The sequence below is a fragment of the Lontra canadensis genome, unplaced genomic scaffold (assembly GCF_010015895.1).
Source record: "Lontra canadensis isolate GAN:19392208 unplaced genomic scaffold, GSC_riverotter_1.0 scaffold13, whole genome shotgun sequence".
NCBI lineage: Eukaryota > Metazoa > Chordata > Mammalia > Carnivora > Mustelidae > Lontra > Lontra canadensis.
Window position 1 is genome coordinate 5,010,326 of NW_022631007.1, and position 16,005 is coordinate 5,026,330.

At 44.4% G+C, this 16,005-nt stretch overlaps 1 protein-coding gene across 1 annotated transcript in view; it reads right to left on the reverse strand.

The window, feature by feature from the left end:
- SERPINE2 (serpin family E member 2) overlaps positions 1–16,005 on the reverse strand; it is a 61,407-nt gene that overhangs the window by 20,563 nt on the left and 24,839 nt on the right. The window contains exons 2-3 of the mRNA XM_032857343.1: positions 5,072–5,352; positions 2,067–2,294 (exon numbers count right to left, since the gene is read on the reverse strand). Coding sequence (XP_032713234.1) covers positions 2,067–2,294; positions 5,072–5,330 — 487 coding nt within the window. The 5' untranslated portion in view covers positions 5,331–5,352. The remainder of the gene's footprint in view (positions 1–2,066; positions 2,295–5,071; positions 5,353–16,005) is intronic.

Consider the following 16,005-nt stretch of genomic DNA (forward strand, 5'->3'; position numbering starts at 1 on the left):
CTTTAAAAATTGAAAAAATTGGGTGCCTGGGTGGCTCAGTGGGTTAAAGCCTCTGCCTTCGGCTCAGGTCATAATCTCAGGGTCCTGGGATCGAGTTGTGCATTCAGCTCTCTGCTCAGCAGGGAGCCTGCTTCTTCCTCTCTCTCTGCCTGCCTCTCTGCCTACTTGTGATCTCTGTCTGTCAAATAAATAAATAAAATCTTAAAAAAAAAATTGAAAATTTTTTTTAAAAAGAATAAAAATTTTGTGTACGTGTGCACAGGTTACGTGAGCTGTGGATTTCATTTCAGGGTGGCAGAGTGAATAGTAAAATCTTTGTTTATAAAATCTTATAAAATATAATCTTATAAAGTCTTACAAAATATTATAAAATATAATCTTATAAAATATAATTATATTATAATCTTATAAAATATAAAATCTTTGTTTATAAAGACGGGAGTGAGTCTGTAGGGTTGAAAAGCATGCCCAAGTCTTACCACACTCCCCCCTCCCCAGAGGCAGTAAGCAACTGAGTCAGTGTGTGTCCAGGCAGTTTGAGTGCTGTCACATGGCACACAAGCATGACTAACTATTCCCAGCACACTGGTAAAGAAGGCTGGCAGGGAGCATTGACACGCCACAGTCAGCCAGCCATCTAGCTCTGAGCGCCAGCGACCCCTGTTCTTAGGCCTCTAGGCCCAGAAAGAACCACTAAACCCTTCATACTTGCAGGTCTCCTGATCGTTCTGTGGTTTTAGGAAGGAAGCCCAGATCGCGCTATCCAGGACCCTATGGAGAAGGAATGCCGTTCCGGCTCCCCTCTACCCTCCCTGGCCCTCCTGTTCCATCTCTGCACTAGTCTGCCATACGTTCTTGGACATTTGCGTATACAAGTCTGCTAGAGGGTGGGGGGCGGAGGCAGACTTGGCGAGCACCTGTTTCCATGCAGAAAGCCAGGCCCCCTCCTTCAGAGATTCGATACAGGAGGTTGGGGTCCAGGGACCTGCCTTCAGAACAAATGCCCTGGATAATCCTGACGCAGGCGCCCCTGGAACCACACTTGGAAACATATGACCCGAAAAGCCAGTTTCCTCATGTTCTGTCCTTGGGTCCCAATGGAGCCTTTGGGTCTCTTCTTGTGGCCTAAACTCAACCTCCTACAAAAAAAGTTTCCCCGGTCTATATCTGCAGTCTTCCCTTTCCTCCATTGTTCTGGACCCATCTCTAGTCCAGAACGTTTCCAACTAGACCTCCAGTTTACAAATTAACAGGTTTTAAAACACCCACGTTAGACATCTCCTCGGTCTAATGAGAGGAGAAATGTGTGTAAACACGTAATCACGAAGCGGCGTGGAAAGCGCTGTAATAGAGGGGCATAGACAACGCATAATCACATGCCCATCGTAAGCCAAGAGGAAGTACCTACTTCCTGGAGGGGATGCCAGCAAGAAGGAAGGAAAGCAAGGAGGGAGACCAATCCCGAATCTCGCAGGTGGAGAGGGGCAGTCGCAGAAGTGCACGTAGGAAGGACTGAGCAGCTGAACCTTCAGAGAGGGCCTTGGCCTGCAGGCAAGGCTTCCAGGGAGGAGATGTAGCGAGGACAGGGGAGAGTCAGCGCGGCTGAATTCTACTCTGTTGCCAAGGCCCCAGGGAGAATCGTCCTGAACAGCACAGGGAGTGGTGGTGGCAAGAAAAGGGAAGGAAAGGCGCCTGGGTGGCTCAGTTGGTTAAGCGACAGCCTTAGGCTCAGGTCATGATCCTGGAGTCCCGGGACTGAGTCCCACATCGGGCTCCCTGCTCAGTGGGGAGTCTGCTTCTCCCTCTGACCTCTCTTCTCTCATGCTCATGCTCTCTCTCTCTCTCAAAGAAATAAATAAAATCTTTTTAAAAAATTAAAAAATAAATAAAAATAAAATTTTAAAAAGGGGAAGGAAGATGTATGGAGTCATGAAACCTGCTTGAGTCCAGGCCTTTCACAATGGAATGGCCATGGGACCCATTAGAACCTCAGAGTCCCCCTCATGTTTTCATTCACAAAATACAAGATTGTACAAAACCGTTCCCGGGGAACCAGGGCCACTCACCCCTGGTTTCGTTCTTAACCCACACATTGATGGAATCACAGGCGGAGGCTGGATCCTCAAAGCTCACATTCTGGACTTCACACTGAAACACATCTTTGTTCCGGGTGACAAAAGGCACCTCCATCTTGAAGCCGTTCTTCACGAACACTGCATTGGCCACGGTCACAATGTCCTTATTCTTCTTGGAGCTGATGGCCTTGTTGATCTTCTTTAACACTTTACCGACTCCTAGTGGAGAAATGGAAAGATGCAGCAGTATTTTAGCGAGAATTCAGAAAAGCTATTTAAGTATCTTTCTTAGGATGGCAAATAAGAACAGTATAGATGAGATAAGCTTGAGTAACAAGAGACCAAGTGTTGTGCTTCCTCAGTGGCCTTATGTTAAGAAGGGGGAGAGAGGTAAATGGTAAAATTAAGTAAAATTATTAGTAGTTCTTAAAAATCTGTGGTGCTTTTAGCACCAAAACAGCATATTCAAGGCACCTCAACATCTTCCCCACATAGAACTCATCCTCCTGGGAGACTTTCTTGGTGCCAGGTCACTAGGAAGACTGGCAAGTCCTTTCTTACATAGCCATGGGGGAATAAATCCAAGGAATCTTCCTGATTCATTCTTTTTCTTTCTTAACAATCTTTGGTGCTCTTTCCTGCCAAAGATTTAACACTGCGATTTCTTTTTTTTTCTATTTTGGAAAAAAAATGAATAAAATGAGCATTAGAAAGACCATAAAAAATTACCAGGTGCCGCCATCCAAGAACAGTGTGATTTTTACCTGATCTCAAGCTCAAAAAGCATGGGGATTAATTTTATGGCAACATAGCTTTATTTTACACGAGCCACTCATACATGCTCCATTTGGTTTTAGAACATGAAGAGGAAAATAAATCGTAAGGATGAAATGTGTTTCTGTAGTGAGCTCGAATTACAGATTCTTGGGTTCCTCGCTTGGGGTCCTTTCAAAATGACACTGTCCTAAAACAGCCTGCAGGTGTCACGGTGATGGTCTCTTGGAGAGCTGACCTGGCACACGCCGTGTCTCTTCTCCAGACCATTCAATAAGGGCACGGTGAGCTGGCCATGGGGCCCAGGGAGGTGACCCTTTGGCCCTTTGTTTGGCTTCTAATGACCCCACTTTCATGCTGTCCTATGGGGCAGGCCCACTTTATCAGTAAGGGAACAGCAGAGGCCAAGACCCAGCACCTGTCCCTTTTGGCCACACCATCTCCTCCTCCACATGCCTTGGTCTCCTGCCAGGAAAAGAGCGGTGTAGTTCTTCCTCCCCTGCTCCAGACAGTTCTGTCTCTGCCCTCAGTAAGCGTATCGCTATCCTGAGTTCTCAGAGGGCCTGAGAAGCCACTTGGTCTACCCTGAGCTCCCTGCAGCCCCATTCCACAACACAATGGCCAATAACTCGGGAGAAAGCAGGGGCGGGGTAAGGAAGCCACCCAAAGGCAACACTGTCAAAATTTTAGAAATATCGCTTTGCATGAGTGTGGCTCAGTGTGAAACAAGAGTCCAGTTGCCGAGCTGGAACTGTACTGGCTGACAGGGTCTGGACGGCACTGGGAAGGGCTGTAAATCCTAGCAGTGATTCAGTGTCAAGCTACAAATCACCAACAGTTTTCCGAGTGTCCAAGCAAGGGGCAGAACGGTGTATTCAAGTACGGAGTCCTTCCACGCTTCTGACAGGTGATCCAACTGCAGACTCATGTGAAACTGAAGGCCATGTAAACAGAGTGCGGTGCTTAGGCACTTGGCTGGCAGCTTGGGAGGTGACACTGAACACAGCCACCGAAGGGCACGAAGCGAGGCACGGAGTTCTTGAACCCCTGTCCACCCCTCTCATCTTCCTCTTTCAGCCGAAGGCATCAATGCAGTCAAGATTCTTAGAACTTTATGAGGCTAGCAGGAGTGGAGGAACATGGAAAGAGCAAGTCCCTCATTTTCCAATAAAGCAGCAAAGACGCAAGAGGTGCAGAGGAACTTGCCAGGCCCACAGTGCTCAGGGTTCTGCTCCCTCACACGCGGCCCTCGCACAAGAGGCGAGTGCAAGGTGGGTGCTGGGGGACGAAACCTGAGCTGGAGCCACGAGGCACCAGTGCTAGGAGATGGAGACTTTGAAGTTTATGCAGATCATTCAAAACAACAATTCAAACCTTCTCCATTGGGCCTGACTTCAAAAAAAGAAAAAAAAATTTTTTTTAGCTTTTTATTTTGAAATAATGATAGATTCACAGGAAGTTGCAAAACAATATACAGGGTGGCCCCCTGTGCCTTTTGCTCAGTTTCCCCAGTGGTAACACTGTGTAGGACTACAGCACAGGACCTGGAGACTGCCACTGGTACAGCTCACAGTGCTCAGGCACAGCGCATGCCTTTTACAGGGATTCGTGTGTGTGTGTGTGTGTCTGTATGTGCATATGCGTGTCTCTCTGCACTTTTCTCACCTACACAGATTCATGTGGTGACCGGCATAGTTAAGATACAGGACGGAAGGGCACCGGGGTAGCTCAGTCAGTTAAGCATCTGCCTTCAGCTCAGGTCATGATCCTGGAATCCCAGGATCAAGTCCCACATCTGACTCCCTGCTCAGGAGGGGTCTGCTTCTCCCTCTCTCTCTCAAGTAAATAAATAAAGTTAAAAAAAAAAAAAAACTTAAAAAAAAAAAAAGACACAGGACAGAGGTTCTCCCTTGCTGCCGTCCATGGCCACAACGACCCACCCAACTCCACAGCTCCCAACTTTAAAAAGTGTGTTCCCAACCATGATGCACCATGGAGGTGGGGCAGATGGGAAGCTTTCTTTTTAGAGGTGAGTGAGGGGGTGTAGCAAGACCAAGTGACTGACCCAAAGCCCCAAGACTATAGGACAGAGCCCAGAATCCAGGCCTCCTGACTTCCAGGACAGCCACATTGGTCCTGGGTGCCAGAATGGCACCAGAGAAAACCCTCCAGAGGCAGAACTCGCTCCAGGTCCCGGCAGCCAGAGCCCACAGGGCACGCACCGTTCACGCTGTATCTCATCACCGTGGTGAGCTGCTTCTTGGTCCTGCCGTCGGCTCCCAGCTGAAGCATCCCCAGGATGGACGCAATCCCATGGGGGGACACGACCACATTGTCATGAGGCCGGGATTTGACGATCTGATTGAAAACCTGGATTCCTGTGTTGGAGCCCAGTTCCTCCAGAGACAGGGGGTTGAACTGGGAGCACACAGAGGGCAACGTCACTGTGGCCACAAGGAAGAAAGGAAAATGCCAATTCATGGTTCCTTTCGGGAAGGACGACCTGAAAAAGCAGATTAAAAAAAAAATATGTGAATTCTTCATGAACACTTTTGGGGGGACTACTTTATATTCAATCTAGGTATGATTCACTGTACTCAGTATAACTGAGTGTCTTGTTAATTTATTTAAAATAGAATGGCATAGATAAAATCAGTTTTTGCCATATTTTGTTAGGGGGCTGGGTGAGGGAGAGGAAGTGACCCTCCACCTGGTAGGCTCCCAACTACACGCCAGACGACATTCGAACTCACAACTACCCTTCATTTCTAACTGAAGCAGTATTTATGGAGAACTAGGGTGTGCCAGGCCCTTTTCGAAGCGCTGGGCATACAACTATAAATAGATGGGCAAGACCCCTGCCTTCCTGGAGTTTACACTGTAGAAGGGAGACAGCAGATCAGCCAGTAAGCAATAAAGTAACTTCAGGGAGGGATCAGGGCCAGGGCGATAAAACACTGTGCCGGCAAATGAAGGACAAGGCATGGACATGAGGGAGAGCGGGTCAGGGAAGACATCTCTGCTGTGGGAACACGTGTGATGAGTCCTGAATGACAAAGAAGCATCTCCACCACCCCCAAACTCCCCCAGCATGTGGCCACCAAGGAGGGAGTTGGGGGAGGACATGAAGAGGAAGAAGGGCCCAGACCCCTAAGGCCCAGATACCCAGTGTATATGGCCCTTGGATTTCCTTTTAAGGGTCACAAGAAACCACAGGAGGGTTTAAAAAAAAAGGGGGAGTGAATCCCTCGGGTCGCTATGACTATTGTAAAACCTGTTGTCCTCAATTTTTTTTTTTTTACTATAAGCACATTACTTTCTTAATTGAGGGATTGTTAATTAAAATAAACTTAAATGGTATCCTTAAATCTACACTAGGGCAGAACAATTGGTCAATTTGTCAATTGTGAGAATGGTACTTCTCAATTACAGTGATTTGTCTGAAATATGCTTTCTTCCTTGATTACCACTTACTGAGCTTCCTTTGGCTGTGACAAGTAAGAGGTAGGAAATTTACATGTATTTACAGAAAAGCAAATACTTTCATTAAATAAGAGCTTAAAGGAGGCAGTCAGCAAAACAAAAGCAGAATTCCTGACGGGGCTAATTTGGTTCCTCCCTTGGAGACCCGAACTTTGCGAAGCACAAGTTCCCAGAGGAGTGCGCATGTACAAGTGGGAGACCCGGAGTGTCTGCAAAGAAAACGTAAGAGGGGAGCCTCTTAGGAAACGGGGTACCCAGAGTCCAGGGAAAGTAGGTGTCTGTGCTCCAAAGAAAAGGGTACCAGGAGCATTAGGTAAAGTTGGCTTTCCTTGTCTTCCTTTCTATGCATCTGTCCTGCTTCCCACTCCACGTCATAGTAGAGGTTCAATAAATACACGTGGGATTAAGCCCGATGGCTTATATACTTTCGGTTTTTGTTAATTATTTTTTAACTGCATCAAAATAATGTTTATTGAGCGTGACAGAGAAAGTGATTGTGTTTAGTCCTCAGCTGCACAGTGAGCTTCAAACATTTTCAGTGCAGAGTCCCCCACTGCACCCACCCTCCCAACCCAGGGCCACAAGGCGTATCGCTAAGACCATCATTCAAGGTGATGCTGCAATTTTCTCATATGTTGTGAAACAACCACATTTAAAAAAAAAAAATTTAGAACATACAGAGCTTCTCCAGGACTTACTTGTCAAATAATTAATTGTGTTAAGACAGTCTGTCTAAATTCAAAACATGCAAGTGACCTACATACCCTCCTACTTGGGGCTTTCCCCTATGGCCAGCGTGGCCTATTTTGACTTTGGCACCTAGGACTGTCTCTAATACCATGACAATCCCCTGAGTTTTTTCAGTCTCCTGGACATTGGAGAGCTTCCAAATGCTGACTATGTAGGCTTTACTCATTTCATCTAAAAATTAGCCTTCCTTCCCTCTGGAAATAAATCTCCTCTTTAAAACTTACTATGCCACAAAGCCATTAAAAGTCTAAAACAATGCGCACAATCTTTGTTACAAATGGTCAAGTCCGGTCGCTAGCGCCACCTTCACTAGCGCCAGCTTCATCAATCTGAATTGCTGATTCTCGCATTAGAGTCCATTCCGACAGTATCCCGTATGCCTGCTCTCTACTCCCCAAGCCTCCCAAAGCAATCCTCCTGGATTAGCAACTGTTTGAATAACTGAGTCAGAAAGGACATCAAACTGGTTTTGCCTCTGATTGCTTAAAGCTGATTCACGCACATGCTAAAGGTTTGTGTAGACAACTATGAAAGAGGTAGAGGGGATCAGCAAGAGAAACATTTAACAGTGCCAACCTCTCGGAGTCAGCAAAGATCGTCTCACAAATAAAGAGCCATCTTATTTAGTAGAATTTTGCTTCGTTAGGACTTTTTTTTGCTAAAAGAACAGTTTCATTATGAAGTGGGGGAAGGCTGCCTTGGGTGTTTTTCTTGGATTCTTAGATTTGGGAAGTTTTTTGAGAGAGGTCTATGCACAGTCTCCTAACAGTGCACCGGGACAGTGTCAGAGCTGTGCAGAACTTGGAATCGGAGCTATTTTTGATTGATGTTCTGGGCATAACTTCTTCTTGGCCTCAGTTTCCTAGGCTAAACGCTCCCTCATTTAGGCCCACCTGGCTTACGTACATGTCTGAGACTAAGCTTTCGCTCCTCTCCAAAGTTCAGTAGCCAGGAGAGCGGGTGCTGATGCATAAATTACTTTGGCTTATGAAATTCTTACCTGATACATATTCATATCCAAATAGACACTCATTTACATGAAGTATCTGCTGGAGTTAATCAGGCTCTAAAATGCTTACTCTCTACGACGAGGAGACTCTCATTATGGGAAGAACATAGTAACCTCCTGTTTATTTTTAGGAGAAATTACACTTAAAACTTTCAAATAAGAGAGAAGGAATAAAGCTGTTGCCCAAATGTAGAGCATTAGTATGGAAGATCATAAATCTGTTTAAATGTTTCCATTTCTTGAATAATCTTTTCATAACAGTAAAACACACACTCACACACACACCCCAAGAGTCTGTTTGAGGCCATCACTGGAAGGAGATCATAAACCTATAAATAAAGCTGTCACCACAGGCATAACCTTTCAAATGTGGGATTCTCTTTCCCCATGTACTGCCAGTGTCTCCTACTCCAAGCCTTTCCTTTCCAGTGTGGGGGATGTCTGGGCAGGAACTAGGCATGGCTCTGAGCTTCAAGTGAGATTCAGTGTAGTAAATGCCAGAGTTGGTGGTTTTACAAATGCCAGATTCGGAGCATATCCTTAACGTTGAGCACCATCTCCCTTCCCAAGGGCAGACATTAGAGAAATACGCCCTCCACAGACGCCATCCCTTCAACTGTCACGTCCACACAGGCGATGCTCAGATTTGCAGCTCAAATCCTCAAACCTTCTGCTGAATTTCAGGGTATGCGTTCATCTATTTGCTGCCTGCGCTCACCCGACTGTTCAGGACATTATCCTGGCCTGAAAAATCCTTCATGGGCAGATTATGGAGAGCCACTGGTCTGTGAAACCTGCCAACTGTCTTCTTAAAGGGTTTAGGCCTGGGTCTCGCCCATGTACTCTTGTCTTTGGTTCTCTCCCTATCTCGCCACCTGGTGACAGCCTGTGGTCCCCCAACTCCGTCCACAGCCTGTGGGAAGCTTCCCCAGATTGTCCCAGATGGCTCTATTTACCCCCTTCTCTGAATTTCCACAGTATTTCCTAACTGTACCTTCCATCTTGTTTTTCCAGTGTGCTCCTCCCTCCCAACTAGACTGGAAGCTCACAGAAAGTAAGGCCATGGGACTCTAAAACCCTAGTGGCTACGGGGTCTTCTTTAGGGCCTTATCACAGGTAGTCACTGAATCAGAGGTTGACTCATGGGACTAACCCAGCTGCTCAATGCTCATGTGTTTGGTTTGGAATAAAAGGCACTCTAAGAATATCTTAAGCAGCTACAATTTGGAAGATGTCACATGTGATCTAGATTCGGAGTTATTCTCAGGAAAAATAAAAATGAATGGGACCTTGGTAACCCTGGGCCCTCCTTCCTAGGGCAGACATCTTGCACAGCAACCAAACCACCTCTAGGGGCTGGGTGCGAGCTCCCTCCACTCCCAGGCAAACCTTGTCCATCGTTGCCACCACTCACATCACCTCTCCAGGCTGTGCAAGCTTGTGACCAGACTCCTGCACTGAATCAGTGCTAACTGATTCAACAATGGCAGATTAATCCAGCGGGTCACAAAAGATGTCACTTATGTTCAACCTAATTGTCTTTTTTACAAAATAAAACCTATTTTACATATAAGACATGAGCAAAAGATAAATAAAGTGATACTGGTCAGCTGATAAATAGTAGGCTGTCAGCTCTATTTAGTATAACAAATAAGATGTATGTGAACACTTTTGGAGGGAAACGATGGAGGACTCCTCTAATGATTCACATCTGTTTTAGGAGGACCCAGGACTGTCTACTAAACTGGCAAATATTCTATCCCTTCTCATTCTCTAAAATGTTTCAAGTGGTATATTTTATAAAATCTATGTATCAAAATCTTTATGTCATAAAAGATTTTACATATATGAAAAAAATATAAATCCCCAGTACCCACCATCCTTTATAAAATAATGATCAACTTGGGGCACCTGGGTGGCTCAGTGGGTTAAAGCCTCTGCCTTTGGCCCGGGTCATGATCCCAGGGTCAAGGGATTGAGCCCCACATGGAGCTCTCTGCTCAGCAGGGAGCCTGCTTTCCTTCCTCTCTCTGCCTGATTGTAATCTCTGTCAGTCAAATAAATAAAATCTTAAAAAAAAAATAATGATCAACTCATGGATTATTTTATTTCTTCTAAAATTAACAATTGTCTTGAAGCAAATTCTAGACATCATATTATTCAAAATAGCTTAAACACCTAAGGAATGAATACACACACACAAACACACACACACAGTATCATTATCCCCCTCAAAAATTAGTAACTCTTTACTATGTTAATATCTAGCCAGTGTTCAAAATTTTTTTAATAGTTTATTTGAATCAGGATCGAAATAAGGTCCACACATTGCAACTGGTTGATAGGTCTCTTGCCCTTTAAAAAATCTTACCTCAGTTACTTTATCTTCAGCTTTTTCCTCTGAACTTTATTTATATTTTTTAAATTTGAGAGAAAGAGACAGAGAGAGAGAGCTCCAGCACTGGCAGAAGGGAACGTCAGAGGAAGAGGAAGAGGAAGAAGCAGACTCCCTGCTGAGCAGAGAGCGGGATGCAGGGCTCAATCCCAGGATCCCAGGATTGTGACCTCAGCCGAAAGCAGAAGTTTAACCTACTGAGCCACCCAGGTGCCGCCCTCTGAACTCCATCGTTGAAGAAACCAGGTTATTTATCTTGTAGAGTTTCCCCCAGTCTAGATTTTGCTAACTGCATTCATGTGATGCTGGTTAACAAGTTGCCCTGACTTCCGTACTTCCTGTAAGTTCACAGTTAGACCCAGAGCAGCGATCTGCAAGCTCCTGGCCAGACCCTGTTCACACTTTCTGTTTTGGCCATGACTGCACTGAGCTCCTACAGCAAGTCGAAAAGAGTTGCCCACTTGCAACAGAGACCGTACAGCCACCAAAGCCAGAAACATCCACTACCTGGCCCTTTACAGAAGGTTTGCCTCCTCTGCTCTAGAGGCTGATCGGATTCAAGTATCTTTTTTTTGCAAAAATGTTTCACAGAGGTGTTGTAGCGGGTGCTGGAAGCAGGAGAAAGTGGCCATATGTCTCTTTTTTGTGATGTTAGAAGTTGCTCATGATCACTGCCTAAGTGCACTTATTAGGGTTGCCAAATGATGCTACTGTGGTTCTAACTTTATTAGTTGGAACACTTCTATAAAAAGACGTTTTCCATAACCAACCCATTCCCTTATTCTGAGTTTCAGCTTGTATAGCAAGGTTAGGATGAATGTGTGATTCATTTCTTAGACTCTTCTTAAAATGATGACTTGGTTACCCTGTATCTCAGAGTTGATCAGAGGGTTTTTTTAGTTTCTTTGCTTAGTATAATTATGAACCTATGTTTTTCAACATATCATAAAGGGTCTTGATCCACTGAAATTTTATTATTTTTTCTGATGCTCACAATGAGCCTCTTCAGATGGAGCTCACATATAACCTCATAGTCTCAAGAGCTTCCTTGTTTTCTCCTTTGACAAGACGTTCCAGGCTCATTCTGCACCCTTCCTGCCCTAGGTAGAATCAGCCACTTCCCGAAGGAGCTCTGGTTCCCCTCAGTGGGAGACAGAATTTAGAGACAATCTGAGTATCCTTACCAAATAAACTCCAAATTAACTGTGGGAATCCCAGGCAATGTGGAAAATCCAAAATCCACTGACAGCACTCTCTGGACCATAGCCAAATGTTAAAGTTCAAATTATGAAAGAGAGACTGCTTACTGGCCACAGATGAGAAAAAGATGGGGAACAGAGCTGGACATTCAAAACTGGGCTGGGATAATAAAAATGGATCATCCTCATGTGAAGACAGTTTGTCTCCTGGATCAAACCCATCCTGATGGCTTGTGGGAACCAAACAATGAGAGTACCTGTCATCCAGCATGACAAGGAGAGAGCCCCAGTTTATCTAGGTGGGAAGGAGTGACAACCATCCCCTCCCTTCAATGAAGGCTGACCACTACTCTTGGACTGGGAAAGTGCAGATATCCCTCTGGTCTCTGTGTTTGTAGGCTCCTGATTCTTAGAACCAAGGCCTCATATTGTTCTGCCTTGGGACCATTTCTTCTTCTTCTTCTTTTTTTTTTTTTTTTTAATTTTATTTGTTTATTTGACACAGAGAGAGAGAGATCACAAGCAAGCAGAGAGGCAGGCAGAGACAGAAGAGGGGGAAGCAGGCTCCCCACTGAGCAGAGAGCCCAATGCAGGGCTCCATCCCAGGACCCTGGGATCATGACCTGAGCTGAAGGCAGAGGCTTTAACTCACAGAGCCACCCTGGTGCCCCTGGACCATTTCTTCTATGGAGGCTACAGGAGGCTGAGGAAAACTGCACATCGGGTTATATGGAATTGTGACATCTCCCACCAGTTCTTCCCAGAGAAACAAATGTGAAGGAAAAGTGCTGGGTTGCCAAAGACAGCTGTCCAAGTGGCCTTAAGTCTGTGCCGCCCAGCCGTCAGGCCCAAATACCGCCTGCCCTTCAGTACTTTGCCAACAGGCACAGGTCTGAGTCTGAAGGGTGTTTGGCAAGAGGCCTTCTAGGGACTTGAGGAGGTGATCCACGGTGATTAAGGCTGGATCTGCAAAGTAATAGAGGCCGTTATGTGCGAAATTGACGTTAAGCCTCAAATATGGTCGTATGAATGCAAGAGGACGACTCTGGTCTCTCACACTTCTGCTAACGTTACTGAAAAGGATTCCACATCAAAATCTGTCCTCCTTTTACTAATATCTACCACATTCTCTTACAACAGATGATCAAGCGTCACTGAAGTGCATCTTGATGCCCTTGGAAGTGTGCAGAGTGTTAGCAGAATGAATCAGCATCTTTACAACTTAGGAAACAGGAAATGCCCACTGATTACCACGACAGCAGCCTGGTGGTTCTAAAATGTTCTTTCAGGTTACTGAGAGATGTTCACAGACCTCTGAGGAATTTTTTCTTAAATTTTTATCACACTTCAAACTGCTTGATTGATCTGTGACACTAATGAATTTAGCCAAAAGGAACCTAAAAATAGTCAGGAACGAAATTTCCAGCCAGTGAAATATACGGCAACAATGTTTAAATGGTTCCTTGGAAGAGACACATTGTTAAGTACTCTCTGACATCTAAAAGTGCCTTTCATCTACAGATCATTTATCTGAAATCTCTTTTGGGGTAAAGGGAAAGGCTAGGAGGAAGAATGCAATTGGGGCTTTGTTAGTTGTCTATCTTTTAGAATACAAGATTGTGGGACATTTACTCTATTTTCCTCTAAGTGTAAGGAGAAATTCATCCAAGGTTCAAATTCCAATTTTACCATCCACTAACCAAGATATCCAGGGCAAGTCACAGTCTTTCCCAACCTCAGCTTTCTCCTCCACACTACATTAGAAATCAAATTCCAGCACCGGCCACGGGAATTCGGTAAGCACGAACAGAAACATAAGACAGTAACTAACATAATGGTACCCATCTCAGAGCGGTTCGCAATGAATGTTCATTCCCTTCCCCCTGTCTTCCTCAATGCTCAAGACCTGAAATAAACTGATTTTTATTTCAATAGCAATTTAAAAAGTGTCAACGATCAAGCTAAGAAAATGCGTCAAACACAAAACTTCCACTCTGATAGAGCCCTGTCTGTATCTTTATAACATATTTTAAGACAGAGTAAGATAATGCTAGCGTATTTCCTTGTCTCTATAAGAGAATGGAGGCATTCCATTATGATGGGAGGAGAGGCGGGTATGTTCCAAAAAACGTTTACTTGTTCTGGGATATGTTTTTCTGTCTGTTGTCTCAGGTCACTAAGTCCAATTTATTTATGGTATCAAGTTCTGTACACTTTCTTATTAGCACATTAAGATGTAAGAGTTCAAATGTGTGATTTCCTGATTGACAGCCAAGAGACGATCTAAGATGTTACAGTGATGTTGACCAGTGGTTCTCAATCTTTAAAACAAGGTAGCACCTTCTTTAGACATAAACAAGTACTACAGATATTTTCAACTAATTATGTTTTTAAAAAGTACTTGTGAAACTACAGGATAAAAATTTCTATGAATTCATAAACAGTTCAATAAATTCCAGAATCTTTTTATCTATAACAGCATCTAGATACATTTCAAAAATCATATTTTGAGGTATTATTTATTCAATCTCTACTCAAAGTTGGACTACCAACATGACTTTTCTGACCCCTTAGAATAGCTCCAATGTTGTCTACAGGTCCTCAATTCATAGGTCAGAAATTAATGCTCTCCAGGTTGTTGCTAGTAAAAAAAAAAAAAAAAAAGTTCAGTAGGTGTTGGGAGTGTAAATCAATAAAACAAAACAAAGCAAAACAGCTTTTCGAAAGGCAATTTGGGGTATGCATAAGCTTAAAAATGTATATACCTATCAGAACAGTAATACTCTTTCTTTTAATCAATCTGAAGGTAATAATCAAATAGGTTTGGGCCTAAAAATGTCTACTGTAGAGTTCATTCATTCATTCTTTTTTTTTTTTTTAAAGATTTTATTTATTTATTTGAGAGAAATCACAAGTAGGCAGAGAGGCAGGCAGAGGGTGTGGGGGTGGAGGGAAGCAGGCTCCCTGCTGAGCAGATGTGGGGCTCAATGCAGGACGCTGAGATTATGACCTGAGCCAAAGGCAGAGGCTTAACCCACTGAGCTGCCCAGGCCCCCTGTGGAGTTATTTCTAAGAGCAGAATCACTGCAATAGTCTTTGCAATAAATAACTGGAGTAACAATGATCATTGCAATCTCAGTTTTCAATGAAGGGGACCCTGTGAGTGACCTTTTATCAGCTTTGTGTGCTTTGTTGCCAATATTTGCACCTGTTGCAGCAGCAGATTGCTTCTGGGAGTTGGAGCCCATTTTCTTGGTGGGCCTTAAGTGGCTGGGAGTTCAATACAGCATTCCTCTGCTACCTCCCCCACCCCCCACGCCCCACCCTCCAGGTGGCAGAGACCACCTGAAGGAAGACTGTGGGATTGTGCACATGGGATTGTGCTACTATCACTCCCTAGCCAGCTGTTTCTTCTGCAATTCCCACTTCCACCACCCTCTTACTGTTTCACCCCCAGCACTTCCTCAATGAATCACTCACACTCTCTCCTTGGCTCAGGGGCTGCGTCTGGGAGAGCATAACGGTCACTTCATGACATTCACCTATCAGGATATCAACCAGTTGCTGAGAAACTATACTGGAAAAAAATTTGAAGATATGGCAATAGATTCTGGATATATCCTAATGGGAAAAGGAAAACTATGATATAATCAACTATGTAAAAATAATACACACCACAGGGGGGAAAAAAAAAAGACTAGAAAGATGGATATCCAGATATTATCTATGTAATTATTCTGGTGGTGGGAAGAGGAGTTTATCATTCTTTTTTATTTTTTTAATAAGATTTATTTATTTATTTGACAGAGATCACAAGTAGGCAGAGAGGCAGGCAGAAAGAGAGGGAAGCAGGCTCCCCGCTGAGCAGAGAGCCTGATGCGGGGCTCGATCCCAGGACCCTGAGACCATTACCTGAGCCAAAGGCAGAGGCTTAACCCACTGAGCCACCCAGGCGCCCCGGAGTTTATCATTCTTTATACTGTTCTGTATTTTTCAAAATTTCTACAGTGAACACATCACTTTAGAACAAGCATCCCTTTTTCTGTTTATAAAACCACAGCAGTGGGAACTTAGATCAGCTGAAATGTATAGTAAGGGACAGCAGAGAAGACTACAGAGCATGAGAACAGTGGTTAAGTCACAGGATCATAGAAAACTGAATTAAAATGGTAGTTAATGGAAAGGGAGAAAGTTGAGAAATACAGTGGGATCCCTTTATATACACTTAGATGCATGTCATACCCCATTCCAGCCCACAGATCACTTCGCAGCGAGTTTTTTTAAGTAAGTGATGGCTCTATTTTGATGAACATGATCTGA